We start from the raw sequence: 16,400 nt of genomic DNA, 5'->3' as shown, positions 1-16,400 counted from the left end.
TTGGAATTCACTGTAGGGTATATTTTGCAGTTTTCTTTGGAGAATTTGAAAGTATAGTAGATTTGAGGACAGAATGCATGGCGTGGATTAAGACATTGCCTTTAGTGAACAGAAAGGAAAGAGAAGACTTATGAAATTAGGGGGAGCTACATAATTCTGTGCTTCTGGCTATCTTAGAAGGTAAAGGGAAATGATAGCCATTATGCCTGAATTGAAGGACTAGTCAAAAGTGATTCAGGTAATTCATATTTGATTTGTTTAGGATTTTATTTTATGACAGCCAATGATAAATAACAAGCTACGATTATTAAAATTAATAGAGAATATAGTTTAAAAAAAGTAAAATTTCAAGATGTTTGAAATTATTTATTTATTTGTTTGTTTATTAGAGACTGGGTCTTGCTATGTTATGTTGCCCAGGCTGGTCTTGAACTCCTGGGCTCAAGTGATTCCCCCATCTCAGCCTCCCAAGTAGCTGGGACTACAGGTGTGTGCCACCACATCCAGCTAAATTATTTTTTTGAAAGAACTATCATTTGTTAGCATAATACTTTCAGGTTTGTCTTTTGAACTAGTTCTTGTCTAAATGCTTTGTAAAAAGTTGTAATTAAAGTTTTTGTATATATGTAGCTGAAAACACTTCTGAAAAGAAACGTGATGAGACCCGAGTTATGATCTTCTCTTCATTTCGAGATAGTGTTCAAGAAATTGCAGAAATGCTTTCACAGCATCAGCCAATTATTAGAGTAATGACTTTTGTTGGCCATGCCTCAGGGAAAAGCACGAAGGGTTTTACCCAGAAGGAGCAACTGGAGGTAATTATTTTTGGAATTTATGAAAATAAAAATAAGATTGATTAGCTTTGCACTTGTTCTTTTTTTGTTAGTTTTAACTCACTGGTCAATTAGCTACTTAAAAAGAATTTTATAGTAAACATGTAAGTAAAAATGAGCATATTTTGAAAGATGATAACAAATGTTTTATGTGGGTTTGGAACTTTTTTTTTTTTTAAAGTAATGTAAAATATAAAAGTTAAGCAGAAAAACTCTAGAATTATATTACCTGGGTTGGAATCCTGACTACCACTTAAAAGTTTCTTTACTTCTTCTTCCTCAGTTTTCCTTATCTGTAAACATACATCATAGGGTTGTCGTAAGCATTAAAAGAGATCTTATTGTAGAGCCACCAGTAAATGTTTACTATTTACGTTAAGTCACTTTAATAATTTATTCTAAACAAATAATTAGCTTATCTTTATTTATTTAAAAATCTTACTTTAAAAATGGGGTCAGAAGAAACCATGATAGTATTTAAGGTAGCCTCATCCTCTGAGTAAGAGAACATTGTTTTCTAAGTGCTGTGAGGTTTTGAGGGAAATTTTATGTTATTGATTTTTATAAAATCTATGCAGCTTTTTATAAATTAACTGTGTAAGTCTATACTTGAGTAGTGACTGCCAGTTAGATATCTCTTTAATTTCTAATTCATTTTGACAGATCCTTTTTTGAATCTGCAGATGTTAGTAGATGAGGTAATGAGGTATCCTTTTTTTTTTTTTTTTTTTTGGAGATGGAATCTCGCTTTGTTGTCCAGGCTGGAGTGCAGTGGCATGATCTTGGCTCACTGAAACCTCCACCTCACAGGTTCTCCTGCCTCAGCCTCCAGAGAGCTGGGATTACAGGCGCCGACGCCTGGCTAATTTTTGTATTTTAAGTAGAGATGGGGTTTCACCATCATGGCCAGGGTGGTCTCAAAGTTCCGACCTCTGGTGATCTGCCTGCCTCAGCCTCCCAAAATGCTTATTACAGGCATGAGCCACCTTGCCCGGCCGGGAGGTAGCCTTCTTTTTTTTTTTTTTAATTTTGAAATGGAGTCTCGCTCTGTCACCCAGGCTGGAGTGCAGTGGCCTGATCTCGGCTCATTGCAAGCTCTGCCTCCCAGGTTCAGGGGATTCTCCCTCCTCAGCCTCCTGAGTAGCTGGGACTATAGGTGCCCGCCATCACACCTAGCTCATTTTTTTTTTTTTTTTTTTTTTGTATTTTTAGTAGAGACAGGGTTTCACCATGTTGGTCAGGTATTCTTTCTTTTCTTTCTTTTTTTTTTTTTTTTGAGACGGAGTCTCGCTCTGTCACCCAGGCTGGAATGCAGTGGTGCCATCTCAGGTTACTGCAAGCTCTGCCTCCCAGGTTCACACCATTCTCCTGCCTCAGCCTCCCAGGTAGCCGGGACTACAGGTGCCCACCACCATGCCCAGCTAAGTTTTTATATTTTTAGTAGAGACGAGGTTTCACTGTATTAGCCAGGACGGTCTCGATCTCCTGACCTCCTGTGATCCGCCCGCCTCAGCCTCCCAAAGTGCTAGGATTACAGGTGTGAGCCATGGTCAGGTATTCTTTAAATACCTTTTATACCTGCCCTGACTACACCGAGAAGAGTCTGTTTAAGCTGACTGGATATGATGGGGAGTGCCTTCCTAAATCTGAAAATAATACCTTTGCCCATCATCAAGTCAGATTATACATATTTTTAAGGCATCTATTGAGTGATTACTACTCTTAACATTTATGTATGAATGAAAAATGAATTGGATTTTTGTTTTGGAGGTCAAGCATTTTCATTATTTAAAATACCCACAGTACCCAATCCGATCTCTGATCAATTTCAGTATTACCTAAAGTCATTATTTCCTGAGCTTGTCAGGCACCGTAAGAACCTTATTGATTTTACTGACTTTATCATTTACTCATTTATATCAATAATATTTTAATGTATGCCAAAGTAAAAACTTTTTTTTATTACTCCTATATGTGATTGCTTTCATAACAGCTATTTTATTTTGAAATGAGCTTGCAGGCAAATAATTGTACATTGTCCATTTATTTAGAAACATGATATTAAGTCAGAAGACATGGGAGGGTGAGATCCTTTAGGGCCCTGTATGTCATTTCCATTTTAATGACTTTCTCTTACTGTGACTGAGATGAGAAGTTCTTGGAGAGTTTGGGGCAGAGGATGGTCTTAGCCTGATTTATATTTTAAACGAATCAGCTGGACACTGTGACTCATGCCTGCAGTCACAGCACTTTGGGAGGCTAAGTTAGGAAGATTTCTTGAGGCCAGGAGTTCAAGACCAACCATGGCAACATGGTGAAACCCTATCTTTACCAAAAATACAAAAATTAGCTGGGTGTGGTGGCATGTGCCTGTAGCTTCAGTTACTTGGGAGGCTGAGGAGGGAGGATGCTTGAGCCCAGAGGTTGAATCTGCAGTGAGCCAAGATCACACCACTGCACTTCAGCCTGGGCAACACAGTGAGACCCTGTCTCAAATAAAGAAAAAGAAAAAATACTGGTTATTGTCTGAAGAATAAACTGTAGGGGGTAAGGGTGGAAGTGGAGAGACTAGTTGGGAGACTTATAACAATTTAAACTGAAGATGATGGTGACTTGGACTAGGGTGGTAACAAGGCAAGTGGTGAGAAGTGGTTAAGTACTGAATGTATTTTGCAGGTCAAGCTGATGGTGTATTGACAAATTAGAGTGGGATATGAGATAAAGGCACATGAAGTCTGGCTGTAGGATGACTCCAAGGTTTTTGGCCTGAGCAACTGAAAGGAGCTGGTATTAACTAAGATGAATAAGACTGCAGGAAATGCTAGGCATGGTGGCTGATGCCTGTATTCCTAACACTTTGGGACTCCAAGGCAGGCGGATCATTTGAGGTCAGGAGTTTGAGACCAGCCTGGCCAACATGGTGAAACTCTTTCTCTACTAAAAATACAAAAATTAGCCAGGGATGGTGGCAGGTGCCTGTAATCTCAGCTACTTGGGAGGCTGAGGCAGGAGAATTAGGGAATAGCAGGATCTTGGTTTTAGATGAGTTAACTTTGACATGCCTCTCAGATTAATGCTTTTCAAACTATTGAAACTGGTAGAGGATCAGTTTATTTCCCCCACTACATCACATACTGATACTTTTGAACAATATAATAAAAATGAATTATTAGAAAGTAAAATGAATGAAAAATAAAGTTCAAGTCCAATTTTAAAAATATTACTAGAGTCTGCCAACAAAATTACTCTTTCAAGTGTCTAAACCCTTACTTTCAGTTATTGTACTTATCTTTTTGTCAGCCAGTAATAAACAGTTTTTGGACAGGCACCAGTAATAAACAGTTCACGGAGCACACTCTCAGTAGCACTCTTTTAAACATCAAGCAGAGATACTGGATAAACAATTGAATATATGTCTTGAATTTGTGGAAAGGGTTCATGAAAGTATATTTTCAATGGCAAATTAATGTCAATCTTAAGCATGGAAGTAACAGTTTAGTTTATACATGTTAACTAAAAAGAAAATTGACATTATTAATCTGTTAATTACATTAATTATTTTTAAAAATGTATCTAGCACTGTGGCCTTTGTTTTTTTTTTTTTTTTAATCTGGGCAAAAAGGACATATGCTTTTCTATGTTAGATGCAGGTTGGCTTAATGTCATTACAAATTCCAAAGGAAATGAATTACTATTAATGTTTAATCATGATCATTGTTTCTCCTTATACTCTGAGGATTTCCATGTTGAAGGAAAATCCTTGGATCAGTGCAACCGAAATGTTTATGAGAAGACTTAACATGATACATTTATGTTTATTATCCTACTTTTAAGGTTATAGTTTTTAACAATAACACTAGCTTATAGATTAAGTTAGGTTTTTGGAGTCAGAGACACCAACATTCAAATGCTGATGATTATTAGTGAGACATTAGGCAAATAGCTTAACTTTTCAGATTTTCAGATTGTTTAATAAAATGCAATGATGATATCTACCTCATAGGGTCATTGACAGTAGAAACTAATGTATAAAGTACTTACTATGTTACCTGCCTCATAGGGTGCCCTTGCACATAGTAGCTATCATTATTTATCAGCTAATTCAGCTTTTGATGTTGCATTATCTCATTTAATTACCACCGCCACCACTCCACTGTACACAAACCTGCAATGTTGGTATTGGTCTGTATGGAGAAACCGAGGCTCAGAGCAGTTGAGAACTAAGTTTATAAGGCTTAAGGGACTTTTAGAAAATGTTTCATTAACGTTTTCATTAACTCCTCATGCTATTGGGGTTTCATTAAACTGATCTCAGAGAAATCCTGGAATGATAGTATAAAAGGTAAGATATGACTTCTAAGAGTAATATATCATTCTTACAAATATTATCAGAAATATTTATAAACCGATTTCAGATAAAACTATATACATTTAGGTCTAAGATATGATAAATAGGAGTGATTGCTGTAGGCTATTTTACCTGCCCTATTCCCCTTTCTGTGATGCTAAAAAATAAACTCTGGGGTTTCTCATTCAGTGACAAACTGTTAAATTGTGGACAAATCCTTTTGACATCACAACCATTGCTAAAGCAAAATAATTAGAACTGTTTATTTTACCATAATCTCTTTTGGCTTATATTGCCAGTTGATTGCTTCTTTTCCTATTCTGTACTAACCTTGATGCTGATTTTTTTTGTTTTGTTTTGTTGAAACAAGGCTTTACTCTGTTGCCTAGGCTAGAATCTTAATGTTTAATCATGAGCATTGTTTCTTCTTGTACTCTGAGGATTTCCATATTGAAGGAAAATCCTTGGACCAGTGCAACCGAAATGTTTATGAGAAGACTTAATACATCCCAAAAACCCAAAATATTTACTTTCTGGCCCTTTATGGAAGTTTGCTGATGCCTATTCTAAGTGATAAGGAACTTGAATTATATTCATACTGTGCTGCAATCTTGAGTGACAGGCCTTTCTAAATAAGATGTTACGTAAGATGTTAATACAGTGTCACAGTAATAGCTCACTGCAGCCTTGAACTCCTGGGCTCAAGAGATCCTCCTGCCTCAGTCTCCCAAGTAGTTAGTACTACATGCATGCACCATCATGCTGGGCTAGTTTTTTTTTTAATTTTTCATGGAGACAGGGTTTTTCTATGTGCTCAGGCTGAGCTTGAACTCCTGGACTCAAGCAGTCCTTCTGCCTTGTCCTCCCAAAGTGTTGAGATTACAGGCATGAGCTGTGGCCAGCTTTGAGGCTGATTTTTAATCTGATTTTACTATTTTTCAGGTGAGTGGGGGAAAATATACTTTGATCTACAGTTCTCTTATATTTGCATGTAGTTATTTTTCAATCATTTTTATTTTAGGTAGTGAAACAGTTTCGTGATGGTGGTTACAACACGTTGGTTTCTACCTGTGTGGGTGAAGAAGGTTTGGATATAGGAGAAGTTGATCTTATAATATGTTTTGATTCCCAGAAGAGCCCAATTCGTCTTGTACAACGAATGGGTAGAACTGGCCGTAAACGTCAAGGCAGGATAGTTGTTATCCTTTCTGAAGGACGAGAGGAACGTGTAAGTAGAGCTGCAGGAACACAATTTGACAATTGAAATTGGAGAAATATAGCCCAAAGGTGAATATCAACATGTTAGCATTCCAAGTCCAAACACTCTGTAGATAGTTTTGGTTTATTTTCCCCTCTTTGTATTGGATTCTATCTTGTAACTAGGAGAGTTTTTGACTGGATTCAGTTTCCTAATTTTTATCCATCTAAAGAAACACATTTTTAATATGTAAGTAGTAATTCAGAGATACCTAGATCCAAAAACCAATATGTATTACTTTGTTTTACTATTTTCCTGTGCTTCTAAAGAAGGCCTATGCTTTGTGTTTAGTTTACTTTTCTTTCTGAACTATAGTAAACCGAGAATCATTTTTTCCTTTTCAAGGGCTGTCAAAATAACTGACTAAGTAAGAAACAAAGAATATATATCAGAGACAGTATGAAGCCTGAAAAACCCAAAATGTTTACTTTCTGGCCCTTTATGGAAATTTGCTGATGCCTATTTTAAGTGATAAGGAACTTGAATTAGATTCATACAATCTTGAGTGACAGGCCTTTCTTTTTTTTTTTTTTTTTTTTTTTTTTTTTTTGAGACGGAGTCCCGCTCTGTCGCCCAGGCTGGAGTGCAGTGGCGCGATCTCGGCTCACTGCAAGCTCCGCCTCCTGGGTTTACGCCATTCTCCTGCCTCAGCCTCCCGAGTAGCTGGGACTACAGGCGCCGAGTGACAGGCCTTTCTAAATAAGATGTTACATAAAATATTATTTTGTGTTTCTTACACTAAAGTATTAACTAACTTTTGTAACTCATTGAGACTAGTTACAAATATATAGATTTGTAACTATATAGCAGCCAAATATATAGATTCACATTAAAGGTCTCCTTAACAGCTATGATAATTTTAAAAAATTGATTTTAGGCTGGACATGGTGGCTCACGCCTGTAATCTCAGTACCTTAGGAGGTCGAGGCAGGCAGATCACTTGAGGTCAGGAGTCCGAGACCAGCCTGGCCAACGTGGTGAAACCCCATCTCTACTAAAAGAATACAAAAACCAGACAGGTGTGGTGGCGCGTGTCTGTAATCCCAGCTACTTGGGAGTCTGAAGCAGTAGAATCGCTTGAACCTCGGAGGTAGAGGTTACAGTGAACCAAGATCCTGCCACTGTACTCCAGCCTGGGTAACAGAGTGAGACTCCATCTCCAGAAAAAAACCCTGATTTAAAATATTTTATATACTCTTTAAAATCATCCTGAAAAATAAATTATTTCGCTAATACTTTTCATGTGATTATAGCATATTCATATGTAACATCTAGTTTATCCATAAAATGATCCTAATGAAATGTTTGGTAAAAGGCCATGTAATATCAGTGAGTGGAATTGGGTTTTAATTGTACTACCTAGCCGAGTTGCTTAACCTCTCCATTCACTTGTTAGGTTTCTTATCTGTAAAATAGTAACAGTGGCCACATTTGCTCAGTATTTACATTGTGCTGTGTAATGTTCCAAGTTTCAGATTCATTCTTGTATTTAATGCTGTCAGCACCCTGTAAGAGGAGTAACGCTTTTGTTGTATACAGAGAAGGAAACTGAAGTGTAGAAAGATGAACAAACTGAAATAAGGGAATAGTTTTAAAAACAAGCACAAGACAACCTTATACTTCTATGTAAATATCAACCTCTTTTAAAAACGGCAGGGTAACAAAGATAGATTTACTTCTGCAGTGTAACTGCTAAGGTGGGCTTTTGTAATTATGGACTTTGACATGATTTTCTTTTTTAAAAATAACAAAAAAATGGAGTCTTGCTCTGTCATCCAGGCTGGAGTGCAGTCACGCGATCTTGGCTCATTGCAACCTCCATTTCCCAGGTTCAAGCGATCCTCCTGTCTCAGCCTCCTGAGTAGCTGGGACTACAAGTGTGTGCCACCACGCCCGGCTAATTTTTTTTTTTGTATTTTCAGTAGAGACGGGGTTTCACCATATTGACCAGGCTGGTCTTGAACTCCAGACCTCATGATCTGCCTGCCTGGGCCTCCCAAAGTGTTGGGATTACAGGCGTGAGCCACCGCGCCCAGCCTGAAATGATTTTCATTAAAGGTTAATCTAACAGTTTACTGATAGGTTTTAAAATTCAAGACAACTGGGCTCAGTGACTCACGCCTGTAATTTCAGCACTTTGGGAGGCTAAAGCTGGAGGATCACTTGAGCTTTGGAGTTCAAGACTAACCTGGGCAACACAGGGAGACCCCATCTCTACAAAATAAAGATTAGCTGGGTGTGGTAGTCCATACCTGTAGTCCCAGCTACTCGGGAGGCTAAAGTGGGAGGATCGCTTGAGCCCAGGAGGTTGAGGCTTAGTGAACCCTGACCACACCACTGTACTCCAAAGCCTGGGTGACAGAGTAAGACCCTGTCTCCAAAAAAAAAAAAAATCAAGACAACAGAAGCTCTATTTTCTAAGTATTTAAGTGGATCGGGGTTTAACTTTATGTTGACAATAAATCCAAACTAATAATTGTTTGTTATGGATAAATTGTTATTTATAAAAGTAATATAATCTGACATTTTATATTTGTTTTTACAGATTTATAATCAGAGTCAGTCCAACAAAAGAAATATATGTAAAGCTATTTCAAGTAACAGGCAGGTCCTTCATTTTTACCAAAGAAGTCCACGAATGGTTCCTGATGGAATCAACCCAAAATTACACAAAATGTTCATCACACATGGTGTCTATGAACCAGAGAAGCCTTCTCGGAACTTGCAGCGAAAGTCATCTATCTTTTCCTATAGGGATGGTAAATAAATTTTGCATTTGACACATGCATTTTTCCCCTGTTTTTACTTAGCAGATCATATCTTGATATAATATTTCTTGTTTGAAAAACTGAATATATGTTCTAAGTAATATATTATGGACATTCTCTTTGGAAAGTCTATAAGAGATTGTTCATGTTGCAAATGGAGAGACACTGGTAGTATAGAGTGACAGAAACTCAGTGCTGGGGAAAATTAAAAATACCCTACCAACCTAGAGAATGTTCTCCATAAAGTTTAGAAAAGAAAGAAAAGAGTTTTATTTTTGAATAAGCATTAAACCAGATTACAATGTGCACTGAAGACAATGTACTAAGATAATACCAAGACAGAAAGAAATTCCCTATATATATCCCCATGCACTTAGAATCCTTTACATACATGTTGTCTATATTAATAGTAACTTGTCTTCATGTAAGACGGCACCATTTGCTATACATTCCTTCATAGTTTATCCTATATTTACCTGGTAATTTAGGTAGCCATTTGCGTTAGCTGGTTGCCTTTCTCAAATATCTTGAGATATTTGCGCTATGAAAGTGAGAAAAAAAGTTTATTTTTTGGATTTTACTTAATCTTTAAGGCGGGTTTTAAACTATCATAAAAATCATATAACTGTATTCTAACATTTGGAAGGAACCATGGGAGTCATGTGGTCCAATTACTTACCAAGGTAGGAATGCTTCTGCAGCATTCTTATTAAATGCATACCCAGTCTTAACTTGAATACCTCTGTTAATGTAAATTGTATTTCTTTAGCAGGTTAATTCCATTGTTGAATGGCCCTATATAGTGGAAGACTCTTATGTTGAAAAATCTGTGTCTTTGTACTTTTTTCCCATTGATCTGGTTTCTTAGATAAAAACAGTTTTCATCTTTGGTTTACCTTTATAACAGTACTCTATATATTTGAAGGCCATCCCTTTTATGTTTGTTCAACTGTTTGTTCCACTGTTTTCATACCATGCACTTTTTTTTTTTTTTTTTTTTTTTTTTTTTTTGAGACGGAGTCTCGCTCTGTCCCCCGGGCTGGAGTGCAGTGGCCGGATCTCAGCTCATTGCAAGCTCCGCCTCCCGGGTTCACGCCATTCTCCTGCCTCAGCCTCCCGAGTAGCTGGTACTAGAGGCACCCGCCACCTTGCCTGGCTAGTTTTTTGTATTTTTTAGTAGAGACGGGGTTTCACCGTTTTAGCCAGGATGGTCTCGATCTCCTGACCTCGTGATCCGCCCGTCTCGGCCTCCCAAAGTGCTGGCATTACAGGCTTGAGCCACCCTGCCCGGCCTATACCATGCATTTTTAAGGTTCTTATCCTCCTACTACTTGCTTTCAATTCAAATTTGTTAATAATCTTTCCCTTAACTCAGAGCCGTCAATCAATGTTTTTTTGGCTATGTCTATTAAACCTAATACAAATTCCCTTAATAGGCACATACCTGTCATTTTTCAAGATTTTGCCAATTATTTGGTTAAAATAAAAACATAGCATGTCTTTTGAGTTTTCTCGAATTTGATAAATTAATAAAAGCATCAAAACTTGATTAGGTTGGATAAATCATTTTTAGTGATCATTATATTTTTTATAATTGCTACTTAATCTTGTATTTAAAAAGTATTTCTAAAATGTTACTGGGGTCGATGGCAAATTCTTTAGTGAATATCTGGAACCTATCCTTTTAAAAAATTGAGACAATGTTAACTTATGTTCATTTTTCTATACTTGTTTCCTCCCCTTTTCTCTGATTTTTCAAGTGTCAAAGATTTATCTTAGATTATGTGATTTATGTATGGAATTATTCTATAATTCTATACTAGTATATAAATAGACTAGTGTATTTATACTAATATATAAAATATATACTAGTGTATTTATGTATTTTGTTAATGTATGCTAATTATATACTAGTGTATATACATAGTATATATTTACACTAGTATATATTTATATACATTATATATTATATACTGTATATAGCATATATATAGTATATATTATATACACTAGTATATAATTCATCTGAGCTTAGAGCTCTGAATTGACTATTTTTTATTTTATTTTATTTTTTTGAGACACAGTCTTGCGCTGTCGCCCAGGCTGCAGTGTAGTGGCGTGATCTTGGCTCACTGCAACCTCTGCCTCCTAGGTTCAAGCAATTCTCCTGCCTCAGCCTCCCAAGTAGCTGGGATTACAGGCACGTGCTACCACACCTGACTCATTTTTACAGTTTTAGTAGAGACAGGGTTTCTCCATGTTGTCCAGGCTGGTCTCAAACTCCTGACTTCAGGTGATCCACCCACCCAGCCCTCCCAAAGTCTGGGATTACAGGCATGAACCACTGCACCCAGCCACTCTGAATTTGTTTTAAGGGACTAGGGGTACCTGCCTATTTCAAAATCTTAGAGCCTCTGGATGTCAGGTCTGAAAGGGGCCTGAGAGATCATTTAGTTCAAATCTCCTTATTTTACAGATAAGGAAACAGATGCAGAGAAATCTTTTATTTATTTATTTATTTATTTTTTTAGGTGGAGTCTTACTCTGTCGCCCAGGCTGGAGTGCAGTGGCGTGATCTTGGCCCACTGCAAGCTCCGCCTCCCGGGTTCACGCCATTCTCCTGCCTCAGCCTCCCGAGTAGCTGGGACTACAGGTGCCCGCCACCTCGCCTGGCTAATTTTTTGTATTTTTTAGTAGAGATGGGGTTTCACCGTGGTAGCCAGGATGGTCTCAATCTCCTGACCTTGTGATCCGCCCACTTCAGCCTCCCAAAGTGCTGGGATTACAGGTGTGAGCCACCGTGCCCGGCTTTTTTCTTTTTTTACATTTTTAAAAAGCTTCTTACACAATATTTTGGAATACCTGAGATGTGATCCTAGCTCACTGAATCCTCAGCTCCTGGGCTTAAGAGATCCTCCTGTCAGCTTCCTGTGTGGCTAGGACTACAGGGATGCAACAGCATGCCCAGCTAACTTTATTTTTTTTAGACTTGGGGTCAAACTGTGTTGCTCAGGATGGACTCAAACTCCTGGCCTTAATTGATCCTCCCTCCTAGACCTCCCAAGGAGGAGGTGTCAGCCACTGTACCCAGCCAATTTCCTGATTTTTAATTCAGTAGCTTCTCAATTTTTCTGCTCTCATCTGTATTAGCCAGAGTTCCTGCTTTGTACTGTTTAGCCTTTTCAGTTTGGTGATTCTTAGAGATTATAGAAGCTGAAAGCAATGAATGTACTATACATATTTTTAAAAGTCTGTTGTGTCCTCTTTTAAAGCAACAAATCTATTCCCCCTACACTTTACTCCTTTTGCCCCCAACCGCCTTTTATGACTTAAGATATATACCCTTTTTAAAAGTCTTGGCCTTTCCTGCCCACTCTCAACACCCACACCAAACTTCAGATGAACTTTCCAATACTGCCATGATAGAATCATAATACCAGTTTTCATTTGTGAGTTATTTTACTCTGTTTCATGCCAGGTCTTAGGCAACCAAATGAAAAGAGTCCAAAAGAAGCCAGGACTGAGAGCCTAGCTACCTGGCTCTGTTCTGTTAATGAATTCATTACCAAAGGATGGCTCCTAGACAGATGGGTACTTTCAAAGAGGTAAGAGAAGTTTAGGAGACATTTAGAAGCATGAAGTGATAAACTGAGTGGTTTTATATGGAGAATACTAGTTTAAAGAAATAGAATCAAGGCTGAGGAGTTTGAGACCAACCTGGGCAACATATCAAGACTACATCTCTGTAAAAAATAAGAAAAGTAGGTGGGCCTTGTGGCATGAACCTATATTCCAGCTGCTGTGGAGGCTGAGGCAGGAGGATTGCTTGATCCCAGGAGTTTGAAGTTACAGTGTTATGAATGTGCTATTGCACTCCAACCTGGGTGACAGACTTTGAATGGATATTGTGGGTGTTTTTGCTTTACAGATTTTTAAAAAGTCTCTTTTCCATTATTTTTTCAACTTACAGGAATGAGGCAAAGTAAACTAAAGAAAGATTGGTTCTTATCAGAAGAAGAATTTAAATTATGGAACAGACTTTATAGATTAAGAGACAGTGATGAAATTAAAGAGATAACATTGCCTCAAGTTCAGTTTTCTTCTTTACAAAATGAGGAAAACAAACCAGTAAGTTGAATATATTTTCAGATGTTCTTTTTCTCCCTCTCATTTTAATGCCAAAACCCCTCAGATGTTCTGTATAATGATAAAGCAATAGCTTTGGGAATAATGAGATAATTGTGATTGGAATGTCAACTTACTTTTAGAAATTAAGAATGTAATCAGTTTAAAAAATCATCACAGTCTAAGTTTACAAAACTATGAATTTTCCTGTATTATTTGTTGTATATATGTATTTAACCAACTGTGATATCTTTACATAAATTATGCCTTTCTTTCATTACTATCATTTAAACATTTCTACATAGGCATAATCTTACATGGTTGTCACTTTACTCTGTGATATACCATAGTTTGTTTGACTATTTACCTATTGTGTTTTCAGATTCTTTTCAACTTTTTTTTTTTTTTTAAGAGACGAGGTCTCGCTCTGTTGCCCAGGCTGGCCGTCAGCTCCTGGACTCAAGTAATCCTGCTGCCTCAGCCTCCCAGGTAGCTGGGACTATAAGTGTGTACCACTGCATCTGGCTTTTTCAGTATTTTACTAACATAAATTATGCTTTCATAATTATCCTTGTAAACCGTTTTTTAAAAAATTTCAATAGTTTTTGGGGAACAGGTGGTGTTTTGTTACATGGATAAGTTCTTAGTGGTGATTTCTGAGATTTTGGCACACTCATCATCCAAGCAGTGTACACTGCACCCAGTGTATAGTCTTTTATCCCTTGCCCCACTCCTACCCTTCCTCCCAAGTACACAGAGTCCATTATATTATTCTTAAGCCTTTGTGTCCTCATAGCTTAGCTCCCACTTCTAAATGGGAACATACGATGTTTGGTTTTCCATTCCTAAGTTACTTCACTTAGAATAATAGTCCCTAACTCCATCCAGGTTGCTGCGAATGCAATAATTTCATTCCTTTTTTATGGCTGAGTAGTAGTCCATGATGTGTATATGTGTGTGTGTGTGTGTGTGTGTATCACATTTTCTTTATCCCCTCACTGATTGATGGGCATTCAGGCTGGCTTCATATTTTTGCAGTTGCGAATTGTACTGCTATAAATGTGGGTGTGCGAGTATCTTTTTCATATAATGACTTCTTTTCCTCTGGATTAGATACCCAGTAGTGGGACAGCTGGATCAAATGGTAGTTCTGCTTTTAGTTGTTTAAGGAATCTCTGTATTGTTTTCCGTAGTGGTTGTACTAATTTACACTCCCACCAGCAGTGTAAAAGTGTTCCCTTTTCACCACATCGACGCCAACGTCTGTTATTTTTTGATTTTTTAATTATGACCATTCTTGCAGGAGTAAGGTGGTATTGTATTGTGGTTTTGATTTGTATTTCTCTGATAATTAGTGATGTTGAACATTTTTTTATGTTTGTTGGCCATTTGAGTTCCTTGTAGATTCTGGATATTAGTCCTTTGTTGAATGCATGGTTTACAAAGATTTTCTTCTACCCTGTGGGTTGTCTGTTTACTCTTCTGTGCAAAAGCATTTAGTTTAATTAAGCCCCATCTATCTTTGTTTTTGTTTCATTTGCTTTTGGGTTGTTGGTCATGAACTCTTTGCCTAGCCAATGTCTAGAAGAGTTTTTTCAATGTTACAGAATTTTTATGGTTTCAGGTCTTAGATGTAGGGCTTCAATCCATCTTGAGTTGATTTTTGTATAAGGTGAGGGATGAGGATCCAGTTTCATTCTTCTGCATGTGGCTTGCCAATTATCCCAGTATCATTTGTTGAATATGGTGTCCTTTCCCCACTTTATGTTTTTGTTTGCTTTGTTGAAGATCAGTTGGCTGTAAACATAAATTATGCTTTCATAAGCATCCTTGTAAACCAGTTTTTATTTTTTGTTTTGAAATTATAGTTAAAACTTTAAATTTGATGTTATTGTTTATTTTGTTTATTATTAACAAATTCTTAGTTAACTTTGTGAAAGTCAAGAGAACTGATCAAAGGTTGTATGTGTGCTTGGAGAGCTGGGAAAACAACCTCAGAAAAGATTTCTTTTAAAATATTTAACTATTTGTTGTTAACATGGAACTATATAAATAGGAATATCATCAACTTGTAAGTCATATAACAGTTATTTAACAAATATATTTTAAAGGGCATATTTCTGCTTTATGAAATTATTTTCTTTTTTTCTTCTGAGATTTTGGGAATATCTAAATGGATCCAAATTATGTTAAGCTGATTATATATGTATCGAGTGTTTTTTAAAATTAGTTTGTGAAATCTCAGTATGTTTTCCTTATTTGTATTACTTTTTAAATAATTAAGACTCAAGAATCAGCCACTGGAATTCGTCAACTCTCTCTCTCTGAATGGAGACTGTGGCAAGATCATCCTTTACCTACACATCAAGTTGATCACTCAGATCGATGCCGCCATTTTATAGGCCTTATGCAAATGATAGAGGGAATGAGACACGAAGAGGTAAGGTTTTATTATAACTTTTTCTTGCTGGTATGATAGTAAAACTAGAGTACTTATCTTTTATTTTCGTTAATTTGAAGTAATAAGAAATATTTTGTTTTTCTGTATAGTTCCTTGTGATCTCAATAAGGAATGAGTTTTCTGCCTTAAGAGAAGAAATAGTTTTAATTAATTAGAAGAAGAATGTCATCTGTAAATATTGATGGACCAGAGTAGAATTTTAATATACTTAAATGATTTGTGTAAACTGCTTGTAAAGCTACTTTAGGATTCTTTTGGATTTGGATTAATTGAAATACTCTCTATCATCTAGGTTATTTGATATCTTTCTTGTATCCTGGTCCTAGTTTAGAGAATTATAGATTCCTTGAGCAGTTCCTTGATTATTCTTCCTAGGGTCAGCATAGTGAACCAGTTATGAGTGTGAAATACATAGTGCCTGGGTTAGAATCCTAACTCTGCCTTCTACTGATTGTGTGTTTATAAGTTATTTAATCTCTCAGTGTTTCAGTTTTAGCTGTAAAATAGGGATAGTGATAATACTTATTTCATAAGGTTGTTGTGAGGATTAAATGACCTAATATATGTAAAGCACATAGTAACTGGCATATAATAAGTACACAGTAAA

The 16,400-nt window shown here is 36.8% G+C and overlaps 1 protein-coding gene across 8 annotated transcripts in view; it reads left to right on the top strand.

Moving 5' to 3' along the window:
* LOC105481893 (FA complementation group M) overlaps positions 1–16,400 on the top strand; it is a 72,431-nt gene that overhangs the window by 28,219 nt on the left and 27,812 nt on the right. For 6 of the 8 annotated variants that reach the window (XM_011741677.3, XM_011741678.3, XM_011741676.3 and 3 more), the window contains 5 exons: positions 631–815; positions 6,203–6,409; positions 8,985–9,198; positions 13,178–13,335; positions 15,617–15,772. In XM_011741677.3, coding sequence (XP_011739979.2) covers positions 631–815; positions 6,203–6,409; positions 8,985–9,198; positions 13,178–13,335; positions 15,617–15,772 — 920 coding nt within the window. The remainder of the gene's footprint in view (positions 1–630; positions 816–6,202; positions 6,410–8,984; positions 9,199–13,177; positions 13,336–15,616; positions 15,773–16,400) is intronic. The other 2 variants (XM_071100224.1, XM_011741679.3) reach the window with 2 other exon arrangements.

Source organism: Macaca nemestrina, chromosome 7 (genome assembly GCF_043159975.1).
Source record: "Macaca nemestrina isolate mMacNem1 chromosome 7, mMacNem.hap1, whole genome shotgun sequence".
Taxonomy (NCBI): Eukaryota; Metazoa; Chordata; class Mammalia; order Primates; family Cercopithecidae; genus Macaca; species Macaca nemestrina.
The sequence above is the reverse complement of the archived record's forward strand: the minus strand, read 5'-3'. Positions and strand labels throughout refer to the sequence as shown.